The 22,349-nt window shown below is 43.6% G+C and overlaps 1 protein-coding gene across 3 annotated transcripts in view; it reads left to right on the forward strand.

Moving 5' to 3' along the window:
- Positions 1–22,349, forward strand: part of disp3 (dispatched RND transporter family member 3) — a 743,795-nt gene that overhangs the window by 506,678 nt on the left and 214,768 nt on the right. For 2 of the 3 annotated variants that reach the window (XM_068017501.1, XM_068017500.1), the window contains one exon: positions 20,648–20,782. The exons of the other annotated variant lie outside the window; for it this stretch is intronic. In XM_068017501.1, the coding sequence (XP_067873602.1) occupies positions 20,648–20,782 (135 nt within the window). The remainder of the gene's footprint in view (positions 1–20,647; positions 20,783–22,349) is intronic. 3 annotated transcript variants of the gene reach the window in all.

A 22,349-nucleotide genomic window follows, 5' to 3' on the forward strand; every position in this document is an offset into this window, starting at 1 on the left:
TATCCTTGACCTGGAGAAGGTAGTCCTAGGAAAATATATATGGTAAGTATTGAATAATGGGCTTGTTCTGTGATGTAATGTATTTACAGCAGAGAAATAGGCTATTCGGCCCAACAAATCCATGCTGGCATTTATGTTCCACACAAGCCTCCTCCCACTCTTCTTCATAGAATCATAGAATGGTTACAGCACAGAAGGAAGCCATTCAGCCCATTTGTGTACATCTAACCCCATTGATATATCCTTCTGTTCCTTTCTCATACGTTTATCTAGCTTCCCTTTAAATGCATCTATATTAGTTACCTCAACTACTCCTTGTTGTAGTGAGTTCCACATTCTAATCGTTGTCTCTGAGTAAAGAAGTTTCTCCTGAATTCCCTGTTGGATTTGTTAGTGACTACCTTATATTTATGGCCCCTTGTTTTGGTCTCGCCCACAAGTGGAAACATTTTCTCTATGTCTATGCTATCAAACCCTTTCATAATCTTAAAGACCTCTATCAGGTCATCTTTTCTCGCAAAGAGCACCAGCCTGTTCACTTTTTTCTGATAGGTAAACCCTCACAGTTCTGATATCATTCTAGTAAATCTATCTTGCACCTTCTCTCCTTTTTATAATATGGAGACAAGAACTATTCACAGCACCCCAGTTGTGGTCTAACCAAGGCTCTATACAGGTTTAACATAATTTCCCTGCTGTTCATTGGTGAGACCATGTCTGGAGTACTGTGTGCAGTATTGGTCTCCTTATTTAAGGAAGGATGTAAATGCATTGGAAGAAGTTCAGAGAAGGTTTACTAGACTAATACCTGGAATGGGCGGATTGTCTTATGAGGAAAGGTTGGACAGGCTAGGCTTGTATCCGCTTGAATTTAGAAGAGAAAGAGGCGACTTGATTGAAACATATAACATCCTAAGGGGACTTGACAGGGTGGATGCAGAAAGGATGTTTCCTCTTGTGGGAGAATCTAGAACTAGGGGTCACTGTTTTAAAAATAGGGGGTGCCCCATTTAAGACAGAGATGAGGAGAAATTTTTTCTCAGAGGGTCATGAGTCTTTGGAACTCCCTTTCTCAAAAGGCGGTGGAAGCAGAGTCTTTAAATATTTTTCAGGCAGAGGTAGATAGATTTGTGATAAGCAAGGAGGTGAAAGGTTATCAAGGGTAGGTGGCAATGTGGAGTTGAGGTTACAATCAGATCAGCCATGATCTTGTTGAATGGCAGAGCAGGCTCAAGGGGCCGAGTGGCCTACTCCTGCTCTTAATTCGTATGTTCAATCCTATCCCTCTAGAAATAGACCCCAGTGCTTTCTTTGCTTTTTTATGGTTCAGACAGGAACACAGTTCGCCAGTGATCTCCCTTGATAGATGATTGTTACATCTGTGATGTTACCATAAGACTTGCATTTCCTATGTATGGATACGGAAATTTATATGGGATGTACTGATAGATTGAAATTTTTTCAAAGCCTTAAATGGAAAAGCAGAAGATTTTCTAAAGGCTGTACGGGGCAAAAGATAACTGCCAAAAACAGTGGCAGACAAAATATATATTGAGCCTAAGAAATTTGTCTGCCCTTGCTCTATACCCACTTATTTAACTAGCCTAGCTAACCTCCCAACACCAGTTGGAAATTACATTTCCATCCATTTACATTACTATCAGATTTTGTCTGATGGAGGAACACATGTAAACAGCCAATAGGCTAAATTTTAGGCAGTCAGGCCTTGATAGGAAACAGCACGAATACATTCAGGACGAATACGTTGCATAAGTTGATGAGGTCTAGTGCCAATACAGCCAACCATTTACATTAACCTTCCTCCGAGTAAGCTTAAAGTGAGTGTCAATCAGGGCTTCATTGGTAGCACTCTTGCCTCTGAGTCAGCAGGTTATGGGTTCACATCCCACTCTAGAGACCTAAGCACAAAATCTAGGCTGACACTCCATTGCAATATTGAGGGAGATCTGCACTTTGGGGTACTATCTTGTAAATGACCTTGCAGGTCAGGTGAGAGTGACTGCCCTTGACATCAAGGCAGCATTTGACCGAATATGGCATCAAGGAGCCCTAGTAAAACTGGAGTCAATGGGAATGGGGGAAAACTCTCTGCTGGTTGAAGTAAAGCTAGCACAGAGGAAGATGGCTGTGGTTGTTGGAGGTCAATTATCTCAGCTCCGGGACATCATTGCAGAAGTTCCTCAGGGTAGTCTTCATCAATGACCTTCCTTCAGTCATAAGGTCAGAAGTTGGGATGTTCGCTGATGATTGCACAATGTTCAGGCACCATTCGCGACTCCTCAGATTCTGAAGCAGTCCGTGTAGAAATGCAGCAAGACCCAGACAATATCCAGCCTTGGGCTAATAAGTGGTAAGTAATATTCGCGCCACACAAGTGCCAGGCAATGACCATCTCAAACAAGAGAGAATCCAAACATCTCCCCTTGACATTCAATGACATTACCATCACTGAATCCTCCACTATCAACATCCTGGAGGTTACCATTGCCCAGAAACTGAACTGGAGTAGCCATATAAGTACCATGGCTACAAGAGCAGGTCAGAAGCTAGGAATTTTGTGGTGAGTAACTCACCTGCTGACTCCCCAAAGCCTGTCCACCATCTACAAAGCACAAGTCAGAAGTGTGATGGAATACTGTCCACTTGCCAACAACACTCAAGAAGCTTGACACCATCCAGGACAAAGCTGTCTGCTTGATCGGCACCCCATCCACCACCTTAAACATTCACTCCCTCCACCGCCAATGCACCCTGGCAGCAGTGTGTGCCATCTACAAGATGCACTGCAGCAACTCACCACTCTTCCTCCGACAGCAGCTGCCAAACCTGCGATCTCTTCCACCTAGAAGGACAAGGGCAGCAGATGCATGGGAACACCACCATCTGCAAGTTCCTCTCCAAGCCACACACCATCCTGACTTGGAAATATATTGCCGTTTCTACACTATCGCTGGATCAAAATCCTGCAACTCCCGCCATAACAGCATTGTGGGTATACCCGCACAAGATGGAGACTGCAGGGGTTCAAAAAGGCAGCTCACCACCACCTTCTCAAGGGCAATTAAGGATGGGCAACAAATGCTGGCCTTGCCAGTAGCATCCACATTCCATGGAACAAAAAAAATCATTTAATAGACAAACAATTCACGAAAAACTTGCCAGAATAGGATTCAGTGCAGCACAGAAATCTTTTCCCAATCTCTGCTCTTGTGGTTTACAAGATTACATAGAGCCTTCGATTGTGTCACAGCTTTATAATTCACCCTGTGTCATCTTTTATTGTATATAGAATGTGCTGTGATTATGTTAAAGCGGTGTTTATGGGAAATTGTTAATGGAGTACAAATGGAATTGCAATAGATTTATCATTAAAATTGGCTGAACATGTCATTCTGAGACTTTGCTTTCTGAGAGTATCATTGAATGCAGATTTGGCTTGACATATTCATCAAACTGAGAATCGGACACTGCCACTGCTCCAACTGTTTAAGCTTTTAAAGGGCTTTTAAAATCCATTGTACTCCCTACCCTTCTTAAAAAAAAAAAATTAGTTGACTGCTATGGTGATGCCAAGCACAAGTGTTAACTCTGTGGAATAAAGGGGTGAGCGTAGGTTTGACACCAGCTCCACTCTATTCCTGAGGCTGAGAGGATGGCACAGCATCTTATAAGAGGTAAGGGTAAATCAGTTGGAAGGGGCATGTCTGGGTAGGACTAGCATTTGCCAGAAACTGGTTACAGGGAGAATTGGTGACCGTTTGACCCAAAGTGTGAAGGCTAGACAGAGGCAAGACAGGGAGACAATTTACCAGAAAGGAAGGAAGAAAGGGTTGTGTTTATATAGTGTCTTTTCCTCGGGCATCCCAAAGCAGCCAATGATGTATCTTCAAAGTGTATTCCCTGATGCAATGTAGGAAAATGTGACAGCCAATTTGCAACGGCAAAGTCCCACAAACAGCAATAAATGTCCTGATAATCTGTTCTAGACGTTGGCTGAATAAATATTGGGCAGAACACAGGGAGAACTCCCCTGCTCTTCTTTAAGGAAGGCCATAGGATCATGTCCACTTGAGAAGACAGGCAGGCCCTCGATTTGACGTCTCAATTGAACAATGGTATCTTTGACAGTGCAGCACTCCCTCAGTACTGCACTGGATTGTCTGCCAAGATTATTTGCTGATGTCTCTGGAGTGAGGCTCAAACCCATAACCTTTTGACTCAGAGGCAAGTGTTCCCAGAATGGAAAATCAGATTAAAATACTTTTTCTATCTTATTCTAATGACATAGAGTCATTTACAGCACAGAAGGAGACCATTCGGCCAATCAAGTCCATGCCAGCTCGCCATAGAGCAATCCAGTCAGTCCCATTTCTCTGTCCTATCCCCATAGCCCTGCAAATTTATTTCCTTCAAGCGTCCATTCAGTTTCCTTTTGAAATCATTGATTGTCTCTGCCTCCACCACCCTCATGGACTGCGAGTTTCAGGTCATTACCACTCACTGTGTAAAAAAAAGTTCTTCCTCACATCCCCTCTGCATTTCTTGCCCAAAACCTTAAATCTGTGTCCACTAGTACTTTTACCATCAGCTAATAGGAATAGTTTTTCTTAATCTGACTTTACCAAACCTGTCATAATCTTGTACACCTCTATCAAATCTCCTCGCAATCTCCTTTGCTCCAAGGAGAACAACCCCAGCTTCTCCAATCTAACCCTGTAGCTAAAATCCCTCATCCCTGGAACCATTTTGGTGAACATAGGAACAGAAGTAGGCCATTCAGCCCATTGAGCTTGCCCCGCCATTCAATACAATCATGGCTGATCTTTCACTTCAATGCCTTTTTCCCACACTATCTTCATATCCCCTTATGTCACTTGTATTTAGAAATCTGTCAATCTCTGCTTTAAACATACTCGATGACTGAGCTTCCACATCCCTCTGGGGTACAGAATTCCAAAGATTCACAACCCTCTGAGTAAAGAAATTACTCTTCATCTTTGTCCTAAGTGGCTTCCCCCTTATTTTGAAATTGTGTCCCCTGGTTCTAGACTCCCCAACCAGGGGAACCATCTTAGCTGCATCTACTCTGTCTATCCCTTTTAAGTATTTTGTAAGTTTCAATGAGATCACCTCTCATTCTTCGAAACTCTAGAGAATACAGGCCCAGTTTTCCCAATCTTTCTTCATAAGACAATTCCACCATCCCAGGAACAAGTCTGGTGAATCTTCGTTGCACGCCCTCTATGGCAATAGTATCCTTCCTAATGTAAGGGGCCCAAAACTGCACACAGTACTGCAGGTGCTGTCTAACCAAGATTCTGCACAATTGAAGCAACACTTCGCAACTCCTGTACTCAAATCTGCTTGCGATAAAGGAACCCCCTCTGCACCCTCTCAGGGATCCTCAGATCCTTCCCAGCTCAATGAAAAATACATTGTGGGTGAGGGGTTATTACCATTTATCTATACAAACAAACTATTCTTCCTGAGGCATTAGTAAATATAAATATAAGGTGGGCTTTTGTTCACTGTAATGTTTCAGTGTATTTGTTGATGTTACAGGTGGACTGTTCACTCCCTTCTTCCTTAACATAGAATGTAAAAAATAGGAGGAGGAATAGACCATATGGCCCTTGAGCCTGCTCTGCCATTCAATATGATCATGCCTGATCTTCTGTCTCAACTCCACCTTCCCACCTGCTCTCCATATCTCTTGATTCCTTGAGAGACCAAAAATCTATCTACCCTCAGCCTTAAATATATTAATGATGGAGCATCACAACCCTCTGGGGTCAATAATTCGAAAGATTCACAACCCTCTGAATGAAGAAATTTCTCCTCATATCAGTCCTAAATGATTGACCCCTTATCTTGAGACTGTGCCCCCATGTTCCAGATTGCCCAGCCAGGGGAAACAACAGGCTGAAATTTACTGTGGGCTTCAGAACCCAATGTCGGGACCAAATGGGGGTCCCAAGCCTGCACTTGTTGGTAGCAGGACCAGCTCAGTGATTTAATTGGGGGTGGCCCCCTAATAGGCCACCTGCGGACCCAGCATCCAATTAAGAACTGTGGGCGGGATGTTGATGCTGCCGCCCCAATCAGCATTTTCTCAACAACTGATTTCAGGCTAATAGGCCTGTAGTACCCTGTTTTCTTTCTCCCTCCTTTCTTGAATAGTGCTGTTATATTTGCTAACTTGCAATCCTCTGGGACTGTTCTAGAATCCAGGGAATATTGAAAATCATAACCAATGTATTCACTATCTATTAAGGTGGTCCTGGAAAGAATGGATTTTCTGAAAGCTTGACTAGTGTGACAGAGCATTGGAGCAAGAAATCAAATCTATAAATTAGCAGATCGGTTCAAATTAGTAATTACACCTTCCAATGGATGTCAGATTCTGGAATGAATTTCATGGCAAGTGATTTGATGCATTGTCTTGGAGGTCTGTGTTGCTGTGCTCTTTACAAGAACGGTAACACTGCACAGGCTGAGTTGAACAATTATACCTCTTTTACCCAGGACAAGCCAGCTGTTCTCAACTCGTAGACTGGGGCAATGAAATGACTGGAGAGGTTAATTACATAACCTGCCGGCTGTAAACCATAAATTGCAAAAATATTTATAGTTTTGCAAGAATGAATACAATCACTAGAAAAATAGCATATTTATAATCACTTTTGCAAGTGTTTGTGTTGCATGTAAAGCACCATATGTCAGGGCTTTGAGATTATAATTCCCCTGCATTGGAAATTCTGAGTGTATATCAAAGGTGTTGAACTATCACTACCTGTTTATCTTGTTTTATGTGAACATAAATTCATCAGTGCACTATTTTTAGTACACTGGTTTGTGTGTCTACATCAAATTTCTGTGCGCTATTCAAAAAGATTAACCCAATTATTTTCATTGTTCTGCTTCTAAAGCCAGATTGTGAAAAAGTGCATGAAGAGAACGTATACAAGGTTCCTATAAAGGACACACTTCCCTATCCCAACAAAAGGAGTGTTCAGAAGCCAGAAGGACCTGACATAATACCTGCAAAATTTGCTCCTCGCCTCAATAAATCAAAACCCTTTCTGGGGTTTTCACCTATGACTTTGCTCTCATCAGATTTTAAAGTAAATCTGTCAAAAACCATCTTGCTTTAAAACTTTAAAAAAAAAAGCACCAAATGCTTCAACACTTGATTCTGCTCAGTTTCTGTTCCTTTAAAAAAAAAAATCCCACATAGCTAAATGTCTGCCATATAGAGTCATGGAATCAAAACAGCAGAGAAGGAAACCATTCGGCCCATTGTGCCTAAACTTTCTCTTTACTCCATTGACTTGTAAATTCTTTTCCTTTAAGTATTTATCCAATTCTGTTTTGAATGTTACTGGAGGATATGCTTCCATCACCATTTCAGGCAATGCATTCCAGACCACAACAGCTCATTGTGTAAAAAAATGTTTTTTCAAGGCGCCTCTGATTTTTCTGCCACTCAAGTTAAATTGGTGTCCTCTAGTTTCCAGCCCTTCTGCTACTGGAAACAGTTTCTCATTACTTACTCTATCAAAACCATTCAAGATTTTGAACATCTCTATCACGTCTCCTCTTAACCTTCTCTGCTCTAAAGAGAATGATTTTAGCTCTTCCAGTTTCTCTGTATAATTGAAGTCCCTCATCTCTGGTACCATTCTAGTACCATTGCCTCTGGTTCCCCAGGGATCTATGCTTGGTGCCTTCCTATTTCTCATCTACATGCTGCCCCTCAGTGACATCTCCAAAAGTACAGTGTTTGTTTTAACATGTTCACTGATGACACCCAACTCTACGTCACCACCACCTCTTTCGACTCCTTCACTGTTGCTAAATTATCAGACTGCTTATGCGACATCCAGTATTGAATGAGTAGAAATTTCCTCCAATTGCTCCATTCCATAGCTACTGACTCCATCCCTCTCTCTGGCAACTGTCTGAGACTAACCCAGACTGTTTGCAGCCTTGGTGTCATATTTAACCCTGAGACGAGCTTTTGACCACATATTCGCACAATCACCAATACTACCCATTTCCACCTCCATAACATTACCTGACTTTGTCCCTGTTCAGCTCATCTGCTGCTGTAACCCTCGTTCATGGCTTTGTTACCTCTAGCCTTGACTATTCCAATACACTCATAGAATCATAAAATGGTTACAGCACAGAAGGAGCCCATTCAGCCCATTGAGTTTGTGCTAGCTCTCTGCAAGATCAAGTTAGATAGTTCCACTCCCTGTTCCTCTCCCTATAGCCCTGCAATTTTCTTCCTGGATGTTCTTCCACATTCTACCCTCCGTAAACTTGAAGTCATCCAAAACTCTGCTGCCTGTTTCCTAACTTGCACCAAGCCCCATTCACCTATCACTCCTGTGCTCGCTGACTTTTATTGGCTCGGCTCAAGCAATGTCTTGCTTTTAAAATTCTCATCTTTGTTTTCAAATCTCTCCATGGCCTCACCCTTCTATATCTCCATAATCTCCTCCAGTCCCACAATCCTCCAAGTTACCTGGGCTCAGCTAATTTTGGCCTCGTAAGCATCCCCCATTTTAATTGCTCCATCGTTGGTGGCTATGCCTTTAGATTCCTGTCATGAGAAACTTGTATGTTGTCTGATGCAACATAAATGAGATGTGTGGAGTTCAGTTTGTTGAAGATCTCCAACAGGTTTATTAAACAGCTAACAAGTATATACATTGCAGAGCTAATTATATGACTTGCCTCTTGGTGTTACAGTAGCAGAGTGAGAATGGCATGTAGTCACATGACTGCATCCTGGTACTCAGCTCATTAGCATACTAATATCTTAAAGGACATCACTCTGAAAGGCAATCACACAACATCCCCCTTCTTTCCAAAGATAAGTCTCGTACGCTAAAAGCAAAATGACATGAAATTAGATAACATCAAAATTATTTACACATGGATAAAGGTTATGAAATTTACAAGCATAGAGGCTTAAAAGTCCATATATCGTCTTGGTGGTTTGATAACCCTTGCTCCAGGAGTTTGCGTCTCATCTGTTGCTGTTTTTTCTGACGTTTCTCCCTTTCTGCATTCCGTTTCTGTTGCTCTGCCTTCAGCTTGCGAATATACTCTGTTGCTTTTCTCAAGATGACCACCTTTGAGGCCTTGTCATTCTTGGAAAGCTCCGGCATCTCATCTCAAAGAGCCAATAGACAATGCTTCAACTCATTCCTCCTCTGAAATTGTCCTTTGCCTCTCCTCATCCTCTGCATCTGAAGGCTTGGGGCTCCAGATTAAGGACTTGTTGGGGGAAGATATTTGGTCTCATGGAGATACCTATCCATTCTGGCTTCTTGTGGTCCTGGCGGTTATCTGTAGCAGAAGTGAAGGTATGGCATAGTTCTGTTGTGGGGTTTCCAGACAGCACCGTTTGATGCTGGTCAGAGTCTGTGAGTGGGTTCCGATCCTTGGAGATTTACCCTTGGCAATGCTCTCATGGATAGTTATGATGCTGAGGTCCTTACACGCTGGTAGTTTTGTCACTGCTGGTCCACTCGTGTCTACTACGTAGAACATTGGTGGTTTCCATGCCAACTTGTTATAATGCATTGCAGTGTGAGTGTGCCACTGCAAAGGATGGGTGACCCATTATATGCAGATTGTTTGTCAGTTGTCAGTTGTATCATTGATTTCCAACAACTCTGGTACATATCTTTCCAGATTTGGACTGGAAGGATATTTGCACAAGTGCCAATGCCAATCTTGACCTTGAGTGTATGGATGCCAGCTTTCTTCTGTCTGAGAATTACTTTTCTCTGAGTCTTGTCTCAGATCTGTTTTGCTGTGGACCTCATGCTCGCACTTATGCAGATCTACGGTGCTTTCCCTGCTGCTGTTGCTGTGCTTTCTGTTTGCTTGTGTTTGACTGTGACTTCTGCGTCTTTGGAGCCAGAATTCCTGCATATGCTTTGCACAGGTCACGAAATGCAGAGCAACTTGGCCATGAGTGGGACCAACCACAGTTATCACACAGCTTGCTTGCCCTTTTTGACCTGGTTATGGTGCCGATACTGTTGGCTGCACCTAGTGCTTGTAGGTGCTGTTGTCCAGCTACAATGTCTTTGTACTTCCTGCCATCTTCCAGCAGTACATCGATGCTGTGACCTTTTTCCCTAAGAGATCTTTTTGAAACGCTTCACCAGCTCCATTAGTCACACTGACATCTCAGTTTCTGAGAAATCGCATTCGTTGTCTTTAATACGGCATCTGCTGATGAACTGGTCTGTTGATTCTTGTGGCTGTTGTCTGCAGGATATCAATTCCAGGCGATGAATTTGAAAATTCACTCCCAATCGGAGCTGATCTTCCAGCACTTTCCATAGCTTTGTGTGATCTTTTTGGTCCTCGTCAGATAAACCTGACGTAGAGGTCCTGTGTAACCCCTCATTTCCAATTGCTATCATTATTTTTACAGCCTGTTTTTCTGGTTCTACAATTACTTGGTCTGTAAAACATAATTGCATTCTCTGTTGGATCAGTTTGAACTTGGATAGTTCATGCTGGGAAAATTGGTATCCATCTTTCTGCTGTTCATTTGGTTTAAACTTGCTTTAAGAACTTGCTTTATGACTCTGCCACTGGTTTCCCTTTGAAAAAACCTTCTCTGTTCTGTAGACTGGCTGGTAGCTTCCAGCACTCTAGTCTGTGTGTTTATAAAGCCATTCCCTAGGCAATTCTTTACACTTCAGTGGTTTTATGAGTTTTTAAAACTCTGGCTGAGCGAATGAAAGCTGTTCGAGTGATATAATGGTTTCTTTTCATAGTTCTATCTGCGAGCTGCGTGAATGGAGGATTCCCACGCTTTTTTCTGTCGGGCACCTCCTGTAATGGCACGGAGCTGATCAGCCTGGGGGAGCCATTGAAAACAGTCGATCAACCTGAGATAGGGATTGGGTTTTCCCTGGTTTTTTTTCTTTTACTGAGCCTTTAAAAAAGATAAACTTTGCAAGCAACTCAAAGCTTTTTTTTAAAACTGGGGTTCCTGTACTCACTGACTCACCCGCTCACAGTGATTGATTTTCAGCTTGCCGTTCAACTCTGTCTTCGACAGCTGGAGGTGAGTTTTTTTTTTCTTAAAATTCATTCATGGGATGTGGGCGTCGCTGGCTATGCCAGCATTTATTGCCCATCCCTAATTTCCCTTGAAAAGGTGGTGGTGAGCTGCCGCCTTGAACCGCTATAGTCCATATGAGGTAGGTACACCCACAGTGCTGTTAGGAAGGGAGTTCCAGGATTTTAACCCAGCGACAGTAAAGGAACGGCGATATAGTTCCAAGTCAGGATGGTGTGTGACTTGGAGGGGAACTTGCAGGTGATGTTCCCATGCATCTGCTGCTCTTGTCCTTCGAGGTGGTGGAAGTCGCGGTTTTGGAAGGTGCTGTCTAAGGAGCCTTGGTGCTTTGCTGCAGTGCATCTTGCAGATGGTACACACTGCTGCCACTGTATGTCGGTGGTGAAGGGAGTGAATGTTTGTCGATGGGGTGCCAATCAAGTGGGCTGCTTTGTCCTGGATGGTGTTGAGCTTCTTGAGTGTTGTTGGAGCTGCACCCATCCAGGCAAGTGGACAGTATTCCATCACACTCCTGACTTGTGCCTTGTAGATGGTGGACAGGTTTTGGGGAGTCAGGAGGTGAGTTACTTGCTGCAGAATTCCTGGCCTCTGACCTGCTCTTGTAGCCACGGTATTTATATGGCTACTCCAGTTCAGTTTCTGGTCAATGGTAGCCCCAGGATGTTGATAGTGGAGGATTCAGTGATCGTAATGCCATTGAATGTCATGGGGAGTTGGTTAGATTCTCTCTTGTTGGAGATGGTCATTGCCTGGCACTTGTGTGGCGCGAATGTTACTTGCCACTTATCAGCCCAAGCCTGGATATTGTCCAGGTCTTGCTGCATTTCTACACAGACTGCTTCTGTATCTGAGGAGTCACGAATGGTGCTGAACATGGTGCAATCATCAGCAAACATCCCCACTTCTGACCTTATGATTGAAGGAAGGTCATTGATGAAGCAGCTGAAGATGGTTGGACCTAGGACACTACCCCGCGGAACTCCTGCAGTGATGTCCTGGAGCTGAGATGATTGACCTGCAACAACCACAGCCATCTTCCTTTGCGCTAGGTATGACTGCAACCAGCAGAGAGTTTTCCCCCTGATTCCCATTGACTCCAGTTTTGCTAGGGCTCCTTGATGCCATACTCGGTCAAATGCTGCCTTGATGTCAAGGGCAGTCACTCTCACCTCACCTCTTGAGTTCAGCCCTTTTATCCATGTTTGAACCAAGGCTGTAAAGAGGTCAGGAGCTGAGTGGTCTTGTCGGAACCCAAACCGAGCATCACTGAGCAGGTTATTGCTAAGCAAGAGCTGCTTGATGGCACTGTTGATGACACCTTCGATCACTTCACTGATGATTGAGAGTAGACTGATGGGGCAGTAAGTGGCCGGGTTGGACTTGTCCTGCTTTTTGTGTACAGGACATACCTGGGCAATTTTTCACATTGCCGGGTAGATGCCAGTGTTGCTGTACTGGAACAGCTTGTTTGGGGGGTGCGCAAGTTCTGGAGCACAGGTCTTCAGTACTATTGCCGAAATATTGTCAGGGCCCATAGTCTTTGCAATATCCAGTGCCTTCAGTCGTTTCTTGATATCACGCGGAGTGAATCAAATTGGCTGAAGTCTGGCATCTGTGATGCTGGGGACTTCAGGAGGAGGCCAAGATGGATCATCAACTCGGCACTTCTGGCTGAAGATTATTGCATATGGTTCAGCCTTATTTTTTGGAACGGATGTGCTGGGCTTCCCCATCATTGAGGATGAGGATATTTGTGCAGCCACCTCCTCCAGGTAGTTATTTAATTGTCCACCACCATTCACGGCTGGATGTGGCAGGACTGCAGAGCTTAGATCTGATCCATTGGTTATGGGTTCACTTAGCTCTGTCTATTGCATGCTGCTTATACAGTTTGGCACGCAGATAGTCCTGGGTTGTAGCTTCACCAGGTTGACACCTCATTTTAAGGTATGCCTGGTGCTGCTCCTGGCATGTCCTCCTGCACTCTTCATTGAGCCAGGATTGGTCTCCTGGCTTTACGGTAATGGTAGAGTGGGGGATTTGCCGGGCCATGAGGTTACAGATTGTGGTTGAGTACAATTCTGCAGCTGCTGATGGCCCACAACGCCTCATAAATGCCTAGTTTTGCATTGCTATATCTGTTCGAATTCTATCCCATTTAGCACGGTGATAGTGCCACACAACACGATGGACGGTATCCTCAATGTGAAGGCGGGACTTCGTCTCCACAAGGACTGTGCGGTGGTCACTCCTACCAGTACAGTCATGGGCAGAAGCATTTGCGGCAGGCAGATTGTTGAGGACAAGGTCAAGTATGTTTTTCCCTCGTGTTGGTTCCCCCGCCACCTGCCGCAGACCCAGTCTAGCAGCTATGTCCTTTAGTACTCGGCCTGCTCGGTCAGTAGTGGTGCTACCGAGCCACTCTTGGTGATGGACATTGAAGACCCCCACCCAGAGTATATTTGGTGCCCTTGCCACCCTCAGTGCTTCCTCCAAGTGGTGTTCAACATGGAGGAGTACTGACTCATCAGCTGAGGGAGGGCGGTAGGTGGTCATCAGTAGGAGTTAACCTTGCCCATGTTTGACCTGATGCCATGAGACTTCATGGGGTCCAGAGTCAATGTTGAGGACTCCCAGGGCAACTCCCTCCCTACTGTAGACCACTGTCACGCCACCACTGCTGGGTCTGTCCTGCCGGTGGGACATGACATACCCAGAGATAGTGATGGCAGTGTCTGGGACATTGTCGGATATGATTCCGTGAGTATGACTATGTCAGGCTGTTGCTTGACTAGTCTGTGGGACAGCTCTCCCAACTTTGGCACAAGCCCCCTGATGTTAGTAAGGAGGACTTTGTGGCGTCGACAGGGCTGGGTTTGCCGTTGTCTTTTCCGGTGCCTAAGTCGATGCCAGGTGGTCCATCCGGTTTCATTCCTTTTTATTGACTTCGTAGCGGTTAGGTACAACTGAGTGGCTTGCTAGGCCATTTCAGAGGGCGTGTAAGAGTTAACCACATTGCTGTGGGTCTGTAGTTACAAGTAGGCCAGACCAGGTAAAGACAGCAGATTTCCTTTCCTAAAGGACATTAGTGAACCAGATGGGTTTTTACAACAATCGACGATGGTTTCATGGCCATCATTAGACTCGCTTTTAATTCCAGATTTTTAAATTAAATTCAAATTCCACCTTCTGCTGTGGTGGGCCAGTGTTTCTTTTAACTTTCTTTTAGTTGTAGATAGTTTTTAAAGCTGTTTTCCTGTGATCTTCAATCTTGGATTCTGTCTTCTCAGCACAGTTGCCACCATGGAACAAGAAGCTTTTTATTTGGTATTAAGTAATGAGGTGGGGTTAATTAATGATCTCATAGTTAAGGATCCTCTCGGGAAGAGTGATCCGAGCATGCTGGAATTTCAAATTCAGTTTGAGGGCGAGAAACTGGAGTCCCACAATAGCATTCTGGAGTTAAAGGTAATTGCATAGGCATGAGGACAGATTTGGCCCTAGTGGACTGGGCAGGAAGACTAAAAGGTAGGACAGTTGATGAGCAGTGGCAGATATTTCAGGAGATATTCAATTCCTCCCAACTAAAATATATTCCAGAGAGAAAGAAAGATTGCAAGAGGGGGAAAAAACATCCATGGCCAAGCAAGGAAGTTAAGGATAACATAAAGACAAAAACTAAGGCATGCCATATTGCAAAGGTCAGTGACAGGCTGGAAGATTGGGAAACTTTTAAAGATCAACAAAGGGTTACTAAAAAAGTAATAAAAAGAGCAAAGGTAAATTATGAAAGAAAACCAGCGCAAAATATAAAAACGGATAGCAAAAGCTTCCAAAAGTATATGAAAGGGAAGAGAGTGGCTAAAATGAATGTTGGTCCCTTGGAGGATGTGATTAGGAAGTTAATAGTTAGGAACACAGAAATGGCAGAGACAGTAATTCAGTATTTTGCCTCAGTTTTCACGGTGGAAGACACTAGTACCATCCAATTAGTAACAGGTAATGCAGAGGTTATAGAAAGGGAGGAACTTGGAACAATCATCATCACTAGGGAAAAAGTACTGAGCAAACTATTGGGATTGAAGGCAGACAAGTCCCCAGGGCCTGATGGCCTACATCCTCGGGTCTTAAAGGATGTGGAAGCGGAGATAGTGGATCCATTGGTTATAACATTCCAAAATTCCCTGGATGCGGGAAAGGTTCCAGTGGATTGGAAAAATGCTAATATAACGCCCTTATTCAAAAAGGGAGGACGGCAGAAAGTAGGAAACTATAGACCAGTTATTTTAACATCTGTCGTTGGGAAATTGTTAGAATCCCATTATTAAGGAAGTAATAACAGGACATTTAGAAAGTCAAAACTCAATCCATGAGAGTCAGCATGGTTTTATGAAGAGTAAATCATGTTTGACGAATTTGCTAGAATTCTTCGATGATGTAACAAGTAAAGTGGCTCATAGGGATCCTGTAGATGCAGTATATCTGGACTTCCAGAAGGCATTTGATAAGGTGCCGCACAAAAGATTACTGCACAAGGTAAGTTCACATGCGGTTAGGGGCGGTTTATTAGCTTGGATAGAGGATTGGCTAACCAACAGAAAACGGAGAGTTGGGATAAATGAGTCCTTTTCCGGTTGGCAAGATGTAACTCGTGGGGTGCCACAGGGTTCGATCCTCAGGCCCCAACTATTTACAATCTATATTAATGACTTGGATGCAGGGATAGAAGTTACTATAGCCAAATTTGCAGATGACACTAAAATAGGTGGGATAGTAAGTTGCAATGAAGAAATAAGAAATTTACAAATAGATATGGATAGGTTAGGTGAATGGGCCAAAATTTGGCAGATGGAGTTTAACGTGGATAAATGTGAGGTTATCCATTTTGGTCGGAAGAATAGAAAGGCAAATTATTATCTAAATGGAGAGAAACTTCAGAGTGCTTCGGTGCAGAGGGATCTGGGTGTCCTCATGCATGAATCGCAGAAAACTAGTATGCTGGTGCAGTAGGTAATAAGGAAGGCAAATGGAATTTTAGCATTTATTGCTAAAGGAATAGTGTATAAAAGTAGGGAAGTGTTGCTGCAGCTGTACAAGGCATTAGTGAGACTGTACTTGGAGTATTGCGTACAGTTTTGGCCCCCTTACTTGAGGAAGGATGTAGTTGCATTGGAGGTTCACTAGATTGATTACAGAGATGAGGGATTTGTCTTATGAAGAGAGATTGAGCAGTTCAGACCTTTACTCTCTCGAGTTTAGAAGAATGAGAGGAGATCTAATTGAGGTATATAAGATGATTAAGGGCATTGACAAAGTAGACATGGAGAGGATGTTTCCTCTGGTGGGGCAATCTAGAACAAGAGGTCATAGTTTTAGGATAAGGTGTAGCAGATTTAAAACAGAGATGAGGAGAAATCACTTCTCGTGAGTCTGTGGAATTCACTACCCCAGAGCGCAGTGGATGCCGGGACATTGAGTAAATTTAAGGAGGAGATAGACAGATTTTTAATTAGTAAGGGTTGAAGGGTTATGGAGAACGGGCAGGAAAGTGGAGTTGAGGCCGAGATGAGATCAGCCATTATCGTATCGAATGGCGGAGCAGGCTCGAGGGACTGAATTGCCTACTCTTGTTCTTCGTTCTTATGTTGTCTGATGCAATATAAATGAGATGCATCGAGTTCAGTTTGTTGAAGATCTCAAACAGGTTTATTGAACAGCTAACAAGTATATACAGTGCAGAGCTTATTATTTATAGGACTTGCCTCTTGGTGTTACAGTAGCAGTGAAACTGACATGTGGTCACATGACTGCATTCTGGTACTCTGCTCATTAGCATACTAAGATCTTAAAGTGACATCACCCTTAAAGGCAATCACACATGTCTCGACCATAAGCTCTGGAATTCTCTCCCTAAACCTCTCCGCTCTTAGCTCACTTTCCTCCATTAAGTCACTCCTAAAAACCAACCTCTTGACCAAGCTTTCGGTTATTTGTTCTAATAGCTCCTTATTTGGCTTGGTGTCATATTTTGTTTTATATTGCTCCGCTGAAGCACCTTGGGATGTTTTATGTAGAAGGCGCTATATAAATATAAGTTGTTGTTGTTGCAAAGCTCTTCTGCACCCTTTCCAAGTCCTTGAAATCCTTCCTAAAGTACGGTGCCCAGAATTGAACATAGTACTTCAGTTGAGGTTTAACCATCGGTTTTTAAAGGTTAAGCATAACTTCCTTGCTTTTGTACTCTATTCCTCTATTAATAAAGCCAAGGATCCCATATGCTTTTATTCATGACTTTCTCAGCTTATCCTGCCATCATCAAAGATCTGTGTGCATATGCCCCCATGTCTCTCTGTTCCTGCACTCCCTTTAAAATTGTACTATGTAACTCATATTGCCTCTTATTCTTCCTACCAAAATGTATGACTTCACACATCTCTGCATTAAATTTCTTCTGCCATGTCTGCCCATTTTAACAGTTTGTCTATGTCCTCCTGAAGTCTGTTACTCATTGTTTGCAACATTTCTGAGTCTAGTTTCTTCTGCAAACTTTGAAATTATTCCCTGTATACCTAAGTTCAGATAATTGCTATTTATCAAAAAGAGCAGTGGTCCTAAAACTGACCCTTGGGGAACCACTCTATACTTAGTCCCCAATCTTGAAAACAACCGTTCATCACTATTGTCTATTTTCTGTACCTATGTCCACCAAACCTCATGACTTCAAACTTTGCACTGCTATCAACAGGTTAAGCACAGTAAGTTTTTTTTTAGAGATACTGCACTGCAACAGGCCCTTCGGCCCACCGAGTCTGTGCCGACCATCAACCACCCATTTATACTAATCCTACACTTATCCCATAATCCTACCACATCCCCACCTGTCCCTATATTTCCCTACCACCTACCTCTACTAGTGGCAATTTATAATGGCCAATTTACCTACCAACCTGCAAGTCTTTTTGGCTTGTGGGAGGAAACTGGAGCACCCGGAGAAAACCCACGCAGACACAGGGAGAACTTGCAAACTCCACACAGGCGGTACCCAGAATTGAACCCGGGTCACTGGAGCTGTGAGGCTGCGGTGCTAACCACTGCACCACTGTGCCGCCCTCATGACTTAGTAAGTTAGAATCATTCAGTACAGAAGGAGGTCATTGGGCCAATTGTGCCTGTGCTGGCTCTTTGAAAGAGCGTTCCAATTAGTCTCACTCCCCTGCTCTATTCCCATAGCCCTGCAAATCTTTCCTTTTCAGGTATATATCCAATTTCCTTTTGAAAGTTACTATGGAATTTGCTCCCACCACCCTTTCTGGCAGTGAACTCTAGATCATAACAATTTGTTGTGCAAAAATATTTCTCATCATCTCTCATGCCTCTCATTCCCACCTCCCTCCTCCTCCTCCTCCCCACCCCGCTCTCCCAGTGTTTTTTTGCCAATTATCTTACACATCTCTGTCTTCTGGTTACTAACCCTCCTGCCAGTGGAAACAGTTTGTCTGTGTTTATGCTTTCAAAGCCCTTCATAATTTTTAACATAAAGGAAGATAAACATTTTGATTTCTAATGCGTTTTGTCTTTCTCTTTCACAGGCTAGCATTCCTGCTGTGTTTATCTAGCATTTTCTGTCAGCTTTCTGAATACTCTGTTTTGATTTTTATTTGCACTGCTCTTAACATATCTGAATGGCGTTCAAAGTTTTCTATGAATGTGTTTTTGTTACCAATGGCTTCTATTTATTCCACGATCCCTATTATCTCTGGGTTTACAAGGCAGCACTGCTGAATTCTACTAAAACAGCATCGGAGCTGTCCATTCAACACCACTTTATATGTTAGGTAAACTAGAAACATTGCCCAACATTAATATCTCATTTAACAACTGGACTTTTTCCCAGAAAAAGTGACTGATTTAAGAAATATGTGTTTTTCCCCACACTTGTGAAATGGATTTTGTTTCCCCTCTCCCTTTACTCGGTTGAATGGAGGACTTTCTATCACTCCCTCCCACCCTGGAAACAATAGGGCCAATTTTGTAAAGGCTGCGTTTGCTGACAACACATCCATTAGATGGTGCAGTACTTGCACATGCGCAAATTTAGGCTCTTCAACTGGAATATCAATGTCTGCGACATTCAGGCAGCTGCCAGGATTAAAGATGGCGCTGCTCAATTTATCAAGGAAATGCTCATGGCTAGGTCATTCTAGCAAACTGACCTTACAATAAGTTGGATGGAAGACCAATAATATGCTATTATGTAGATACAGGATACTAACTGTAATCCTCAGATCCATTTAATATTCCAGTAATCCTATTAAATACAAAAGGAATTTTATGATTGAATTTCCATTGGAAGATAGTGAATTGGCACCGTGATCGATGGAAAAGAAAATCGGGCAGAGTATAAAATGTGCTGCCAATTCGTTAATGTGATTCATTTACGTGACTGACCAGGACTGATTTCACCCGAACGCAACTACTAACTCCCATCCCACTGGCTGCTCTCCCCGTCGGCAACTTGCTTTCTCCCCCTTCCCCCACTGCTATCCAAGCCTCGACCGTCCCTCCCCTCAGCCCCTCACTCCAGACCTCGCTGCTCCCCCCCCACTCCCTTGGCTGATTGTTCGTCGCTTCGTGCCACCCTGCTCTCAGGCTGCTTGCTCCCGCTTTCCCCCCTATCCCTCCAGCCGCCAGTTATAGGTCGCGCCGCATCCCTCCTCTCAGCCACTCGCTCCCACTTTTGATCAATCTCCATGCGCCGCCCGAAGAAGCAAGGTGGGCCGCAAGGGGTGACGGGGCAACGTAGGAGCGAGTGGGCGAAAGCTAGCAGCTGGGGGTTCGGTGGGGAGAAAGCAGCCGAAAAAAGGGGTGGCGTGAAGCGAGGAACAATTGGCCAGGGGAATAGGGGGGAGCAGCAAGGTCTGGAGCGAGTGGCTGAGGGGAGGGACGGTCGAGGCTTGGAGCGAGTTACTGAGGGGGGAGAGCTCCAGCCTCAAAGTTTCCCATTCAGCCGTTTCCTCCAGCCAAGTGGGGGGGCTTGATACCCAATGACGCTTTATCGCGCATGCGCAAAGATGGACCAGGCATGGATACGCGCTGCGTGATGATGTCATCCCACGCACACGCTGTGAGCCTCTTCCATAAGACAAACGCAGCCACATTAAATTAATAGTCATAAAGTCATGAGCATTGCGCCCACCGTTTCCTGCTTTATGCGGGCTAGACTCCTGGTCGATGGCGGATGTCAATAAATTTGACCCTGATGTCTGGTTATCAAGTGGAAGTTCAAATAATCATGACAACAAAAACTGGTTCCATCTGAGTCTGTTTCCATGATATTGCCACTTGCTTTAAGTTATAATATTTTGAAAATTAAACTGGAAATTTTCCTTTAACTAGGTCCCTTTTGATAATGCACTTTTTATTATTCTCTGTTCTAAGATCCAGCACTTTAAAGAAAACATTTTAATCTGTACCGAATCTCACACCCGTTTTATGTTTCACCAGCCTTTCTGACATTCTTTGGGATTGCCAGTATTGGTTTGAGCTGCTTGGTTGCCTTGTTTCTGTACCACGTGGTGTTTGGCATCCAGTACCTGGGCATCTTAAATGGAGTGGCTGCCTTTGTCATTGTCGGTATTGGTGAGTGATCTGTCAATGGGTTCATTTGCTGTGTATTAGAAGTTGCATTTTCATTTATCTGGAAGTGTATGTTTTCATTTAGTTCTTAGCCAGTGGAAGAGAACCTATATATCTAAAACACATAGAAAGGATTCAAAGTTTATAAGTGAATAAGATCTTAGACTAATTGTTGTATTGTTACCCAGTTTTATTTCTTTTTTCATATTCATCCAAGTGAGGGATGTTAATGCTGGGGGATAGAATACTTTCCAATATAGGTACTTATTATCAGTATCAAATATGCCCAGGTTAGATACAGCATTGTTAAAGATCACTCAATATGCCTCAGTCCCAACTTCAGATGAAACCTCTCCTACACCATCATGTTGGCTATCCTGTGGCCTCTCTGAGTAGAGATTACCAACTTAGTGTAAATTAGAGGTGATTTTGTGCTGTAGGCCCATGTTCACTGGGAGTGACTGCCTAAACTCACTCCTCCACATTCCCTCACAGCCAAAACTATTCTGTTTATATCACAAGTAAAAGATAGATATCTATATAAAGGAATCAAGAATTAATGTTGACTCATTTATTTAGTGGCTCTGTAATCTTAAAATGTTACAAAGTGAGAGTTTTATTCCCCAGTCACCTCTTATTACTGCAGTTTATGACCTGGAGGTAGACTGAAAGCAGAAGTACAAACATCTAACATCTAGGATCTAATAAATAGCCACTTTCTCATTCTACAATGGCCCTTCCTACATCTTATAATGGAATAGTGCAACACAGGGTAAGACCGATGATGCCCTTCGTGGAAAATTCTTCCTTTTAATGAAATACACTAAGTGGCCACTCATGAGGAAGAGAGGGGGAAATAATTGGTGAATGAGTGATCCTGGTCCTCCACACCATTGCACCAGAGGTTTCTGCTGATGGTATGAAACAGGATCATTTAAAGTCATAGAGTCGTACAGCATAGAAACAGGCCCTTTGGCCCACCGCATCCATGCCGACCATAATGCCTATCTATACTAATCCCACCTGCCTGCATTAATTCCATATCCCTCTATGCCTTGCTCATTCAAGTATCTGTCCAGTTGCCTCTTAAATGTTGCTACTGTTCCTGCCTCCACCACCTCCTCTGGCAGCTCATTCCAGATACCCACTATTCTTTGTGTGAAAAATGTACCCTTTGATCCCCTTTAAACCTTCTCCCTCTCACCTTAAATCTATGCCCTCTAGTTTTAGTCACCCCTATCATGGGAAACAGACTCTGGCTATCTACCCTATCTGTGCCTCTCATAATTTTATATACCTCTATCATGTCCCCTCTCAGCCTTCTTCGCTCCAGGGAAAACAGACCAGCCTATCCAAGCTCTCTTTATAACTCAAGCCCTCCAAACCAGGCAACATCCTTGTGAATCTTTTCTGCACCCTCTCTAGCTTAATCACATCGAGCCTGTAGTACGGCGACCAGAACTGCACACAGTACTCCAAATGCGTCCTAACCAACTTTATGTACAACTGTAACATGACATCCCAACTGTTGTGCTCAATGCCTCGGCCGATGAAGGCAAGCATGCCATAC

This window comes from Heterodontus francisci, chromosome 37, assembly GCF_036365525.1.
Source record: "Heterodontus francisci isolate sHetFra1 chromosome 37, sHetFra1.hap1, whole genome shotgun sequence".
In the NCBI taxonomy this organism is placed as follows: Eukaryota; Metazoa; Chordata; class Chondrichthyes; order Heterodontiformes; family Heterodontidae; genus Heterodontus; species Heterodontus francisci.